The sequence below is a fragment of the Tupaia chinensis genome, unplaced genomic scaffold (genome assembly GCF_000334495.1).
Source record: "Tupaia chinensis unplaced genomic scaffold, TupChi_1.0 Scaffold000234_1, whole genome shotgun sequence".
Taxonomy (NCBI): domain Eukaryota; kingdom Metazoa; phylum Chordata; class Mammalia; order Scandentia; family Tupaiidae; genus Tupaia; species Tupaia belangeri.
The window spans coordinates 896,589-911,335 of record NW_006159712.1 but is presented as its reverse complement, the minus strand read 5'-3'; the positions used below and the strand labels follow the sequence as shown (position 1 = coordinate 911,335).

The window sequence follows — 14,747 nt, the reverse complement described above, 5'->3', positions numbered from 1 at the left end:
TACCCCCTTAAAAAAAAAAAAAAAAAAAGAAGCCTGCTCTTGAATCTCAGGTTTAAAGGTAGTGGTTTCAAAACATGAGTGTACTCATGTTTCCAGATGGTACCATAGCCTTCTTTATTTCAGTCACAACACTCGATTTTAGTGCCACTGTTAGAGAGGTTGGAAGTCACATGGGAGGACTGAGTTTGGTTGCCAGGACAACCTGAATATGCCAGGTGCAATTGCACTCACCTGTAATCCTAGCTAATTGGGAGGCTGTGGCAGGAGGATTGTGACACAGCCAGGCCTGTTAAAGATATCTGTGTCTCTTTCTGTCTCTCCCTCTCTCCTCACTTTACTCCTCCCTCATCCTCTCTCCTTAACAAAGTAAAAAGAAAAAAGAATACAGTAGAAAACAACTACTCGTGGCTAACATTTTTGGGGAATGCCCTACCTATAACATACAGGGTCTTCAAAAAGTTCATGGAAAATACGTGCTATGAAAAATGTATAGATTTCAAAATTATTTTTCTCCAATGTAAAACTCATACTTTGATTCCATTTTTTCCCCATGAATTTTGTACTTTTGGAGATCTTGTAGTTGTCATTTCACTTACTCTTCAGAGTGACCCTACAAGGTAATAATAGTGCCCTCTCTGTGTAGACCTGGTAGACCAGAAAACATTCCCAGTCTAGCTAAATGACTTCCCCTAGAGTGACAAACATAGCTAGTGGTACGCAGACTCAAACCCAGGCTTTTTGTCCCCAGAACCCTGGGTGGTTTTAATACACTAGGACTCTTGGCCCTGCATGTTACAGTTTCCTAAGAAGTTATTTTTGTGTATTGTTTATATTTTGGTTTTGGTTTTGGTTTTTAACAGTGGGCTGCAGCAAACTGGAGCGCATCTAAAAGGGGCACCTTCTGATTTTTGTCCCTATTCTTATTGTCAAAGAGCCAAATGTTTTCTGTGAAATCTCCTCTAATTGAAATATTTTTGTTTCCTCGTTTAAGACAAGGTTTTGCTATGTTGCAGTTCTCCCTTCTCAGTTTTTCGAGTAGTTGAGTCTATAGGTACATGCCATCATGCTGGGTTTTAGGTGGGCTGGGAATCAAACCAGGGTCACCAGTGTGACTTCAGCCTACAGAGTGAGCTGTGTCAGCCAGCACGTACTACTGAATATTTTCTTAAAGTGGGTAAGCAAATATGTGGACCCAAACACAACATATGTAAGCTCATTTGACCTGAAAGCTGCCGGTTTGGGATCTCTCACTTAATGATCAGACCGCAGTTGATACCATTAGCAGAATTAAGAACCCAACTGGTGAAATTGTCTGGAAACTTTAAGAAGGTGTATGGCCATACATACTTTTTTTTTTTGGAGAGGTTTTCGCTATAGGGCGCGTGCGCTCGCCAGACAGACAGAGAGAGAGAGAGACAGAGACAGAAAGCGAGAAATCACCCCCCAGGGGGAATGGCCACGCCGCAATCCCTTCTCCTCCATTCTCCTCTCGGGATCTTGGGCACACACGCACACGCACCCGGCATGAGTTTTAAGCCCCCGGGTCTGGGACGCAAACCGCGGTTGACTATGTGAGAGTCCAGCGACATAGCCATTATGCTAACTGCTGGTTCCCTGGCCATACATACTTTTAAGGAATTTTTTAAAAGTATCTAAATCTAAAAGCAGCTTTTTCCACACTGTTTCTTAAGATAACCAGTGAGTGGTATAAAATATTCTATGAGCAGATAAGTTCAAGATGTGCTGGACTGTCATATTGCAGATCTCTTTCCCTCTTACTGTAGGGTACCACAGTATGTAATGTGCAGTCTTTGCCCAGCGTGTTATACCACAAAACCGTATCTTTCAGTAAAATACGTCTGCACACAGCTGAGCAGCATAAGCAATTGGATACCTTTTGAATGTATGCATGTTCAGACCCTGCTCTGGCAGATTTAATATATGAAAAATATTAGAACACATACAAATGGGATTTTAGGGACCAGCAGTTGCTGTAATGGTTACGTTGCTGAACTCTCACATGGTTAACTACAGTTCGAGTCCCAGACCCTGTGCCTTGAAACTCACGCCGGGTGCGTGTGCATGTATGCCTAAGATCCGGAGAGGAGAATGAAGAAGGGATTGCAGCATGACCATCTCCCTGAGGGGTGATTTCTCGCTTTCTGTCTTTGTGTCTCTGTCTCTCTGGTGAGGGCACATGCCCTATAGCAAAAGTCTCTCTTAGGGAATAAAAAGGATTTTAATAGTGAGGTAAAAGGGTTTTGGGTCATGGTAGTAGTAATGTTTAACATTCATTATTTTATATGATGTATTTTTATCATTAAAATTAAATGCATTTTAAATGTAAAGGTTAGTATTCCTTACATGTGGCCGTAGTTACTTTTAAAATTGAAATTAATTTTTTTGTTGTTGTTTCTAGGCACTTTCTTGTTTAGTTCAGTTTGCTTCTACAAGAAGGTCTTTATTTAGCAGTCCTGAACGTGCCAAGTACCTTGGTAATTTAATTAAGGGAGTAAAAAGGATACTTGAAAACCCTCAGGTATTTATGAAGTAATTAAATTAATATTTAGCATATAGAAATCGTTTTTCTGCTCAAAGGCACATAGAAAATGCATCATGAATTTATTATGATTCTGGAAGAAAATATTTAGTATCATATTCATCTTCCTTAGGTCTCATTTGTAGTAAGAAATGGGCAGTTTTTAAAAAAGGATGTTTCCATAACAGACTTCTGTTCTCTTTTTTTTTTTTTTTTTTTTCTTAGGGAAATACAAATAGAGATTATGCTTCCTCCTTTTACCATTGTACTGCATATCTTTTCTTGAACTTCTAAACTACAGAAGTGATTGATTCAGGCTTATATTCATCTTCTGAACTAGAAGACTTAATATAAATCTAAATGTTAATATTGGAATAAGTGCCTTTACATTATGAAAGAATGCCTTTTGCCCCCTTGTGGACAAATAAGAATTTGTAGATTTATTTGTGAATCGACTCTACATTAATTTCAGAGCTTCAGTGGCCAGACTCATTTCCTAGAATTACAAAGCTATTATTAGTGAATGATTTTGGATGCCTACATAAAATGTTTTGTTTCACTTTTTATGTTGTTTTTGGCTTTAAATATCTGTATAAGATATGAATAAAAGTAAGTAAAAGTTAAATGATAATTTAAGGAGGTTTAAGTCTCTTGGTTATTAATAACTTCTGGGTAGACAGTATCTTTTTACAGAAAGAAAATGTGCTTGTTTTACAAAAATCAACTTTTGTAGAGTAGTCTCAGGAGTATTTTATGGATTATTATGGATTTGTTTTGTCTTTTCAGTATTAGAACAGCTGTGAAATTTACCTGTTCTGCTGATTAACAGAATTTTACTCAGATATTTTTAATTTTTTAATTGTTTAACTTACTGTCATCAACTAATATATATAAGATAATATGCTAATGTTAGATAATTCTTCTAAATGATCTTCCAACATCCTCATTGTGAAAGTTTATGAATGTGAAAGTTAGTCTATTATATTACTTAGTACACATTTATTATGAGATCTGTGATTACAAAGTGTCTTTTTTATAATTCGTTCTTAATAATTAAATGCTAATTTATATACTTTCATGGAGCTCCTGGTTGAAATTTCATAGAAAGTCTTTTTAAATTAAGCAGATGCTTTTTGAATTGTTTTCATGCCAGCTACGGTGCAAAATACTCAAATTGTAGAGATAGCCACATATGTGCCTTGTCTTCAAGGAGACCACAGACAACTGGGGAGACCTTTCTTTTTTTTTTTTCTTTTAACCTATCCTTCCCTGAAAGTGACCTGTGTAGTTTGTGGGTATTTTGAACTTCATTCCCTCCGTTGGAGTAATTTGCAATGTGAGTTGAATGACTGCCCACTTAGAGACAGTTGCTTAAGGGCACAATGCCTCAATGATTTGTTGAATGACAAGAAATTTATTTTTTTGGGGGGTGGATACATACACCATTTAATGTAAGTTCAGTTGCTATTACTCTTTTCCAAAATTTTAAGAGCCCGTTCTTATTTTTCATCTTAAATCTTTCTCAGATCCTTTATTGCCTTCTGTCTAAGCCACAATGTATGCACGCCTACACACACACCTTTATTACACACTGAGTGTAATAAGATAGGATGTCACATTATGATTTAGTTGTTGCGGTGTGAGGCTACTTCCAAAGACTCTACTTTGGATTCTTTTTTATTAATCATGGATAAGAACATTAAATCTAACAGAAACAACTTGTTTTCTTACATTATTTCTATCCAGTTGACACAAAGTACCATAAGTACCCATGAAAACTGGGAGACAATAAAATACCTTGTAACTTTATTGATTGTATTAACAATAGGTTGGTTTAGGTATTTTTAAAAGCCCTTCTTTTTTTCTTGCAATGTAGGGGTTGTCTGATCCAGGTAATTACCATGAATTTTGTCGATTTTTGGCTCGTTTAAAGACAAATTATCAACTGGGAGAATTGGTCATGGTGAAGGAGTATCCGGAAGTTATCAGACTGATTGCTAATTTTACCATTACTAGCCTACAGGTAAGTAAAAATGTACAATAGATGTTCAACCGAAAATAATTAAAACAATCTTAGTGAAGATTTGCAAACTTCTTACAATGTATTTGCTGAAAATGTTCATTCCAAGTTTTAGGGAAAAAAGCTTATTGCAACATTTATTTATTTGTATTTTTTCAAGAGAGATTTTTTTTGCTATAGGGCATATGTTCTTGTTGGAGTGACAGAGAGACAGAAAAGAAGACGTCACCCTTTAGGGAGGATGACCGTGCTGCCAACCCTTCTCCATTCTCCTCTCAGGGTTTTGAGCATGCATGGTGTGAGCTTCAAGCTACTGGGTCCAGGACTCGAAACGTGATTGGCTATGTGGGAGTCCAGCGTCGTAACCATTATGCCATCTGCTGGTCCCATTGCAATATTCATAATAATAAAAACTGAGAATCTACTAAAGACAAATTATCAACTGGGAGAATTGGTCATGGTGAAGGAGTATCCGGAAGTTATCAGACTGATTGCTAATTTTACCATTACTAGCCTACAGGTAAGTAAAAATGTACAATAGATGTTCAACCGAAAATAATTAAAACAATCTTAGTGAAGATTTGCAAACTTCTTACAATGTATTTGCTGAAAATGTTCATTCCAAGTTTTAGGGAAAAAAGCTTATTGCAACATTTATTTATTTGTATTTTTTCAAGAGAGATTTTTTTTGCTATAGGGCATATGTTCTTGTTGGAGTGACAGAGAGACAGAAAAGAAGACGTCACCCTTTAGGGAGGATGACCGTGCTGCCAACCCTTCTCCATTCTCCTCTCAGGGTTTTGAGCATGCATGGTGTGAGCTTCAAGCTACTGGGTCCAGGACTCGAAACGTGATTGGCTATGTGGGAGTCCAGCGTCGTAACCATTATGCCATCTGCTGGTCCCATTGCAATATTCATAATAATAAAAACTGAGAATCTACTTAAATTTCTAGTAATTTGAGAATGACTTGAAAAACTATAGTTAAATCTATGTGAAAACAAAAATATTTTTACAGTTTGTATTATGGAAAAATTATTGTTATAAATTCGAGGCAGAGATTGTGTTTTCCACGTCACATCAATTCTGAACAGTGTTAAGGAAACACAGTTACTTTGTAATACTGATCATTTCTGGGTTGTGGAATAATGAGAGATATTGATCTGTTCTTTATATCTTGTGTTTAGAAAATTGCCTGTCTTCAATGTTCGTTAGTTACAAAATCAGAAAAAAGCTCATTTTATAGTATACATTTAATAATTTTGCTCTGTAATCCTTACTTCAGGAAGATAGGCTGTCATGTAAAATAACACTTACTTTATTTCTTTGCAGCACTGGGAATTCGCTCCCAACAGTGTTCATTACTTGCTAACTCTGTGGCAAAGGATGGTAGCATCCGTTCCTTTTGTGAAATCCACTGAACCTCATTTGTTAGACACTTATGCACCAGAAATCACGAAGGCCTTCATCACTTCTCGGTTGGAATCTGTTGCAGTAGTTGTGAGGTATTAAACTAAATGTTTCTGCTGTATTTTCATCTTCTGCATCTTGTAATTTTTTAAGATTGAAGTATATTTTTTAAATTCACCCTTTTTATTGTACATTTCTGTAAGTTCTGACAAATACATAATTATGTAACTAACATCAAGACACACAATCAAGATATAGTTTCCTCGTCCCTCAGAATTCTGCTGGGTTAGACCTCTCCTCATCCCCCTCTGGCAATTATTTGTCTCTTTTATGTCTCTGTCGTTTTTGCTTTTTCCAGAATGTTGTACAAATTAAATCATGTAATTTGCTGCTTTTTAGTCTGACTTCTCTTACTTAGTGTAATGCTTTTGAGATTCCCTTGGGTTGTACTTCGCTCTTTTTCATTGCTAAGTAGTATTCCATTTTCTGGCTATATTTGGTTGCTTCTGGTTTTGGCAGTTGTAAATAAAACTGCTATAGACATTCCTGCACATATTTTTGAGTGAACATTTGTTTTATTTCTTTCGGCTGAATACCTAGGTGTGGGATTTCTGAGTTCCATGGTAAGTATGTATTTTACTTTATAAGAAGCTGCCAAGGGGCCAGCAGGTGGCATGGCGGTTGAAGCTCTGTACTCCCATGTGGGTGACCACATTTTGAGTCCCAGACCTGGCAGCTTGCTTTCTTACTCTTTTTCTCTCTCTTTCTGGAGTGCGTGTATGCCTTATAGCAAAATTTTAAAAAATGATAATAGTAATAATAATAAATAAAATAAATCTTTAAAAATTAATTTAAAAAGAAGCTGCCAGACTATTTCCAAAGTGGCTATTCCATATTGCATTCCCACTTGCAGAGTGTGAAAGATCCATTCTCACCAGTACTTGATATTATCAGGTTTTGTTTGTTTGTTTGTTTTGTTTTTTTCTTTTTTGAGAGGGATTTTTGCTGTTGGGGACAGGAGACACAGAGACAGGGAGAAATCATCCCCTGGAGGGATGGCCATGCCACAATCCCTTCTTCTTTAATCTTCTCTGGGGGGTTTTGGACACGCATGCACATGCGCCCGGCATGAGTCCAGGACTCATACAGCGGGTGACACTGTGGGAGTCCAGCAACGTAGCCATTATGCTATCCACTGGTCCTGACATTATCAGTTTTTTAAAATTTTACTCATTCTAATAAATACATGGTAGTGCCTCACTGTGGTTTCGATTATAACCTCTTAGTGATTAATAATGCTGAGCATCTCTTCACGTGCTTATGTATGTCATCCTTTGCCAGAGTGCCTATTAAACTTGGTGCCCCTTTTTTATTGAATGATTTACCCTGAGATTCAAGAGGTCTGTGTATTCTACTCACAAGTCTTCTTCTTATATATGTCTTGTAACTACTTTCTCTCAGACCATCATTTGCCTTTTCATTTCCTTATTAGAGTCTTCAGAAAACCAGAAGTCTTAAATTCTGATGAAGTCCAATTCATCTTTTCTTTCATGTATTATGTTTTTGGTATTGTACTTAAGGTATCTTTAACCTAATGTGATAAAGGTTTTTATTATTTTCCTCCTAGTTGTTACAAGAAAAATAAACCAACCAATTTAATAGAGTTTTAATTAAGCAAATTCTTTTTTTTTTTTTTTTGAGAGGTTTTTGCTCTAGGGCAGGTGAACGTGCCAGAAAGACAGAGAGAGACAGAGAGATAGAAAGCAAGAAATCACCCCCCCACTCCGCCCAAGAGGCATGGCCATGCCGCTTTCCCTTCTCCTCCATTCTCCTCTAAGGACCTTGGGCACGCATGCACACGCACCCGGCATGAGTTTAAGCCACCAGGCCAGGGACTCAAACCATAGTCCCCTACATGGGAGTCCAGCAACATAGCCTTTATGCCAACAGCTGGTCCCTAATTGAGCAAATCTTAATGTCATTTAAATTGGGTAGTTGTCCCCAGAGTTGCAGACAACTCTGGCTAGCCTCGTGGTCCACTTGGTATTTAAGTTCTGGAGAAGAGAAAATGACTTAGAAAATCCAAAGTGGAGGAATGAGGTAGAGAAACAGTTGGATTGGTTACAGGTGGGAATGGTAGGCTGTAAAAACAGCCCAAAAAGGTGGGCTTTCTGTGATTGGCTGTAACCTAACAAGAAAGAAAAAAATATGAGGTCAAAGTTTGTTTAGGGAAACCAAGCAGGAGTACAGTCTTTTTTGATATAGTTTTGGGTTTTCTATTTAGGTATAAGATTGGTTTTGAGATAATATTTTGTATTACATGAGGTATGGCTTAAGTACCTTTTTATGGGCATATGGATCACCAGTTATTCCATCACCGTTTGTGGAAAAAGCCATCTAACTATTCTTCATTGGATTGCCTTTACACGGTTCAAAAATTGAGTACCTGCTGTGGTTCTGTTTCTGGATTCTCTGTTTTCAGTGATCTGTTTGTCCTACAGTACCCTCTCTTGATTACTATAGCTTTACAATAAGCTTTGAAACCAGACAGTATTTTTGGCTAGTTTTTTTGTTTTTCTATGCCAAGTTCTTAGAACCAGTTTGTCAATTTCAAAGAAATCTTGCTGCAGTTTTACTAGGAATGCATTGAATCTATAGATTAATTTGAGAGAAGAATTGACATCTCAATAATATCGAGTCTTTCAGTCAACAAAGAAGTATATATTTTATCTGTGTCTTCTCTGATTTCTTATATAGCGTGTTGTACTTTTCAGCCTTTAGATCCTGTATACATTTAATTAGATTTAATTAGCATTTTGTGTTTTCTTGTGCTTTTATATGATACTATTTTTGAAAATTTCAGTTTCTAATTGTACATTAACAGTGTATAGTAATACAGTTGACTTTGTATATTGACTTTGCATGCTGTGACCTTAGTAAACTCACCTGTTAGCTCTAGTAGCTTTTTTATGGTTTCCTTGGCATTTTCTATGCATGAAATCTTATCATCTTCTAATATAGACAGTTTTATTTCTTACCTTCCAATTCATTTGCCCTTTATTTCTTTATCCGTAATAGAATTTTTGTTTAACATAAAGTTCATATGTGGTTAATGAAAGTACCTCATACTCTAATGTCCCCCATGAACTTGTTCTTGTATGTTTGCAGAGATCATTTAGATGACCCACTGGATGACACTGCCACTGTGTTTCAGCAGCTGGAGCAGCTGTGCACTGTGAGCAGGTGCGAATATGAAAAGACGTGTACTCTCCTTGTGCAATTGTTTGACCAGAATGCACAGGATTACCAGAAACTTCTGCATTCAGCTACTGGGATAACTGTGGATATGGCCATTCAGGAAGGTCAGTAAACTTTGTGTGACTGTTATGATTTATTTGAATATTTAAGTAGCATCATTAATCACTATTTAATAACTTTACTTCATATTTTTTTGAGAGGATTTTTGCTTTAGGGCGCATGCGCTTGCCAGAAAGACAAATCGAGACAGAGAGACAGAAAGCAAGAAATCACCTCCCCAGAGGGGATGGCCATGCTGCAATCCCTTCTCCTCCATTCTCCTCTCAGGATCTTGGGCAGGCACGCACACACACCCAGCATGAGTTTAAGCCACCGGGTCCAGGACTTGGACTGTGGTCAACTACATGGGAGTCCAGCGACTTAGCCATTATGCTAACTGCTGGTCCCTTTACTTCATATTTTTAAAGAATTATTTATGTGTCTTTATTAATTATTATTTTTTAATTTGACCGGAAGAAAGAGAGAAAGGGAGAAAGCAAGCTGCCAGATCCAGGACTCAAAACTGTGGTTGGCCATGTGGCAGTCTAGTGCCCTTACACACCATACTACCTGCTGCCCTCCAGGATATTTATGTTTGTTTGTTTATTCATTCATTCATGCATACATACATACATAGCAGAGAGGGACAGAGTGAGAGAGACGGAGAGTGAGAAAGCACATCACCAGGTCCGGGATTCGAACCATGATCATCAGGAGCCCAGCACCCTTAACCACCATGCCACCTGTTAGCCCCCCAACAGGTTATTTTTAATGTATATTTCCCAATCCTCATCCCCTAATACACTATAAACTTTATTAAACTTCTGGGTATTTAGGTTGATTAATGGTTTATTTTTTATTTTCTTTTTCTTAAGATTCCTAGAAAATATGGGACTAGCAGATGGCATAATGGTTACATCACTGGACTCCCAAGTATTTGACCACGGTTTGAGTCCCAGACCTGGTGACTTCAAGCTCACACCGGGCACATGTGCGTGCGTGCCTACAATCTGAGAGGAGAAGGGTGGCCACCCAAGGATGCAGTGTGGCCATCCCTCTTGGGGGGGTGATTTTTCACTTTATTTCTCTCTGTCTGTCTCTATCTCTCCAGCAAGTACACACACCTTATAGCAAAAAGTCTCCCTCCCTGGGACCAGCAGTTAGCATAATGGCTATGTCGCTGGACTCCCACGTAGTCGACGGCGGTTTGAGTCCCAGACCCAGTGGCTTAAACTCCCGCTGGGCGCGTGTGCGTGTGTGCCCAAGATCCCAAGAGGAGAATGGAGGAGAAGGGATTGCGGCGTGGCCATCCCCTCTGGGGGGGGCAGTGATTTCTTGCTTTCTATCTCTCTGTCTCTTTCTGTCTGTCTGGCAAGCGCACACGCCCTATAGCAAAACCTCTCCAAAAAAAAACTCCCTCCCCCCCAAAAAAAGGTTCACTGAAAATATTTCTTTCTGAAATTAGTATCAAGAAAAGCGGATGATTCTTGAGCAGTTTATTAACATGTCTGTCTTTTAACTAATCATGTTTCCTTCTTTTCTATAGCTAATCACAAACACGGTGTCAGATTTCAGCCGTTAAAGTGTCTAAGACCTCATCATGGTTTGCTTTTATGTATTGTCCTTCACAGTGGCACTATTATTATTTTTATTTCTCAGATTCCTCATTATTTTGTCTTGAATTCTTCATTGAAAGAGGAGAGACCTTTATTTCTGATTATCCTTTTAAATCCTTTCCGGAACATAGAGAATAAAAATTTAAAAATTTTTTTCAGGTTTCACTAAAATGAGACATTTTAAGAATGAAACTGGATTGATACATTTCTACTAGAGGGCACTTTTCTTTTAATTTGACATAGGGCATGCACGCTTTCTAGAGAGAGAGAAGTGGGAGTGAGAAAGCATCCCCCAGGGGATGGCCACGCTGCTCTCTTTTCTCCTTCATTCTCCTCTCGGGATTTTGTGCATGCACGCACATGCACCTGGCATGTTTTTCAAGCGGCTGGGTCTGGGCCTTGAACTGGTCAGTCTTCCATGTGAGATCCAGCCATCTAAACAACCACATTGTTGGCTGGCCCTAGAAAGGACTGTAGTAATACTGATAGTTCCAGAGTTTGGTTTTTCTTTTTGTCATAATCATTTATTTGATCACATATTAGAAAATGAGTTCATAAAGGGATCATCCTCAAATTTATTTAAAATAATTTCCTGTATTAACTCTTTTAAAAACATTCTTGAAGAGATTATTCTTTTCATTTGCGTGGTTTTTAAAAAATGCCTTTCATTTTTTTAATCTACGTGTCTTTCTTTAGGTCAGATAATACTGTCGAAGGGCTGGATAGTGGAGTACCTAACCTTGTCTAGTTTCAGTGCTCTTTCTTTTAGTAAGATCTCATTGTTTATCAATTAAATGAGAGAGAACTAATATTTTTTAAATGATGTCTCTCTATTTAACTTTTTTGTTACTGATTTTTAAGAGTTTTAAAATTATTAAATATATGCCAAAGAATATTAAGTAAATGGAGACCCAGAGACTGGCAGTAACAGACATGATCAGCTAGCTTAGAGAGTAGGTTAGTGCCAGGATCTTTGTAGCACCTTTGTGGCTTTTCCAAATCCGCCCTTCATAGTGGCAGGAAATACTTACGGTCTTGACTTCTGTGTTTATCAATTGATGCCTTTTCTTCCTAGTTTTACTGTTTATGTTTGTATTCTAAAAATAATACATGGCTGTCATGTTTCTGAACTTTTATACAAATAGAATATTACTGTATTCATTCTATACGGCTTACTTTACTATTACTTCTTAGTGTTGCCTTTATGCAAGTTCATGCTGATACATACAGCTATAATTCCTTCCTTCTCACTGCCATGCGCTGTTATGTTGTTTAAATATACCACAGTATATTTACAAATTCTCTTGTCAACAAATATTTGCTTATACAGTTGGTGCTTAAGTAAAGATCGTTGTATATATCGATTATATAGTGAGCTTTACTAAACAATGTTGAACTGTTTTATAATACAGATTGATTATACCAGTTTACATCTGACCAATGGTGTTCTAGAGTTCCCATTGATGTCTATCAGAAATTAGCAAACTTTTTCATAAAGTGGCAGAAATAATTATTTTATGACTCTTTTGAAACTTGCCTTTGAAGCGTGAAGCAGCCAGAGACTGTATGTGTGGCCATGTTGCAAATAGAACTTTATTTGCTAGAACACGTTGTTCCATAGGCTATAGTTTGCTGACCTAGATCCCCACCAACAGCTCTTATTGTTAGACAAATTATTTTCCCCTTTATGAGAGATGGTAGGGAGAAGTTGGAAAAGGGATAGAGACAGAGACAAAGGCATTTTTTTTAAATAGGATTACAGGGTCTCACTGTGTCATGAACCTCCTTCTCCAACATCCCAATTAGCCAGATTACAGGTGTGTGCAGTTGTGCACTGGGATATGAACCTGGGCCTCCTGGACTTTCACCTCCTAACAGTGGCTCTATCTATGCACTACCATGGCGGGCCTAGACTTAAATTTTTGCCAGTCTCATTGAGACAGTATACCTTATGAGTATTGTGGTGTCTTAGTCCTCTGATTTTTTTAAGTGTTTATTTATTTCTTGCATGAGAACATGAGAAAGACACACACACACACACACACACAAAAAGAAAAGAAAAACTAGACTCTTCAACGGAGTCCCCACACCTCAGTCCACCCCCAACCTCAGCTGGCCCATATCGTAGGCACATCTATGTGATGTGGTGTACCTTAGGCGGTCCTGGGAGGTGCACCCAGCTATGCCACCATTGGACCGTCACCTGGATCCTCCCGGATTATTTAACACTGTATGTTAATTGACTTGTAGTTATGTGAAATATATACATGCATGTCTTTTGTCCATTTCCCCAAAACCACTGGTTGTCTTTCTCTAACTGATTTATATATTTCTGACACTAATTATTTAGATTTTTGAATTGTAAATATCATCTCCAAGTTCATAACCTGTCTTTGTCCATCATTTTTGTATGTCTGTTCTCTTATTTTCATATTAAAATTGATTTTAATTAATTTCCCTCATATTTTGAAGAGGACAGTTTACATGGTCCAAGAATAAAATAAAAATTACTGTGTGTTCTGTTCTAATGCTATATTCTGTCTATTCTTCATCCTAGCAAATAACAGTTCTTACTAGTTTTACGTATCTTTCCAAAATTTTGGTATAAATAATTATATAAATAATTATGAGTATATAAATTCTTATTTTCCCCTATTTACATAAAATATGGCATGCTCTACTCACTGTTGTATTCTTTGCTTTTTAAAATTCAATGGTATGTTGTATAGCCATTTTCAAATCAGTAGAAAACTTATTTTTGTAGATAATATTTTATTTTAAAAATGTATCATAATTTATTTAACCATTCCTTCCACTGTTGACAGTCATTTGAGTTGTTTGCATTCTTTTCCTATTAAAAGTATTACTGTACAGTTAACTTTGTGCATGTCATTTTATGTATGCAAGTTTTTAAGCTAAATATCCAAAAATGGAATTGCTAGTGGTGTAATATTATAAACATAAGCAAATTGTTTTCTGTAGGGACTATACCCATTTACTTGTCTACCAGCAGTCTGCGAGATTATTTCCATGTAGTCTTCATAGGACAATATTACCACATTTTTAAATGCTTGTTCATCTTGTGTGTGAAGAGTGACTTCTCAGTATAACTTAGCATTTGCATTTCTCTTATCAGTTAGTTTAAATATTACTGAAATTTGTGTAATAGCCATTTGGTCTTCCTTTATTGTAAAGGGACTATGGATTTCTTTTGCTCATTTTTCTTTTGGGTTGCTAGTCCTTTTCCTTACTGATTTCTGGGAGCTCTCCATAGCCTGAGCGAACCCTTTTTCTGTGGTCAGAATTGCAACTCTCTCTTTTCTTTGTTTTGTTTTTGTGTGTACCATGTAATTATTTTAATAGTTATACATTCCGCCACATTCAAGATAGAGAGCACTGCTTTCACTCTGTTAGTTTCTCATACCCTTTGAGTTCCTCCTCCAGTATGTGGTCCAAGCAACTACTGGTCTGATTTCTGTCACCATGGTTTATCTCTTGTAGATTTTTATATAAATGCAGTCATATAATAAATAGTCTTTTATGTTTGGCTTCACTTGCTTAGCATAATAGCTTTGAGATTCATATATGTGGTGTGTATTAATATTTTATTCTTTTTTATTGCTGTATCATATTCCATAGTATGGCTTTCTTGTGGTTTATCTATTACCAGTTGATGGACATTTTAATTACACTACTAGCTTTTAGCTATTATGAATTATGGTATTATGGACATTTGTTGGCACGTCTTTGTATATACCTAAATTTTGATTTCTCTTGGGTAGATAAATACTTAAGATGAATGCTGATCATGTAGTAAATGTCATAAGATATCAGTATACTATTTTATGAAGTAAATGTATTGTTTT

At 37.0% G+C, this 14,747-nt stretch overlaps 1 protein-coding gene across 1 annotated transcript in view; it reads left to right on the top strand.

Annotated features, from left to right (window-relative positions):
- The window catches only part of RANBP17 (RAN binding protein 17), a 312,972-nt gene that overhangs the window by 22,235 nt on the left and 275,990 nt on the right, over positions 1–14,747 (top strand). The window contains exons 9-12 of the mRNA XM_006148371.2: positions 2,420–2,539; positions 4,416–4,562; positions 5,891–6,063; positions 9,137–9,330. Of these exons, the coding sequence (XP_006148433.1) occupies positions 2,420–2,539; positions 4,416–4,562; positions 5,891–6,063; positions 9,137–9,330 (634 nt within the window). The remainder of the gene's footprint in view (positions 1–2,419; positions 2,540–4,415; positions 4,563–5,890; positions 6,064–9,136; positions 9,331–14,747) is intronic.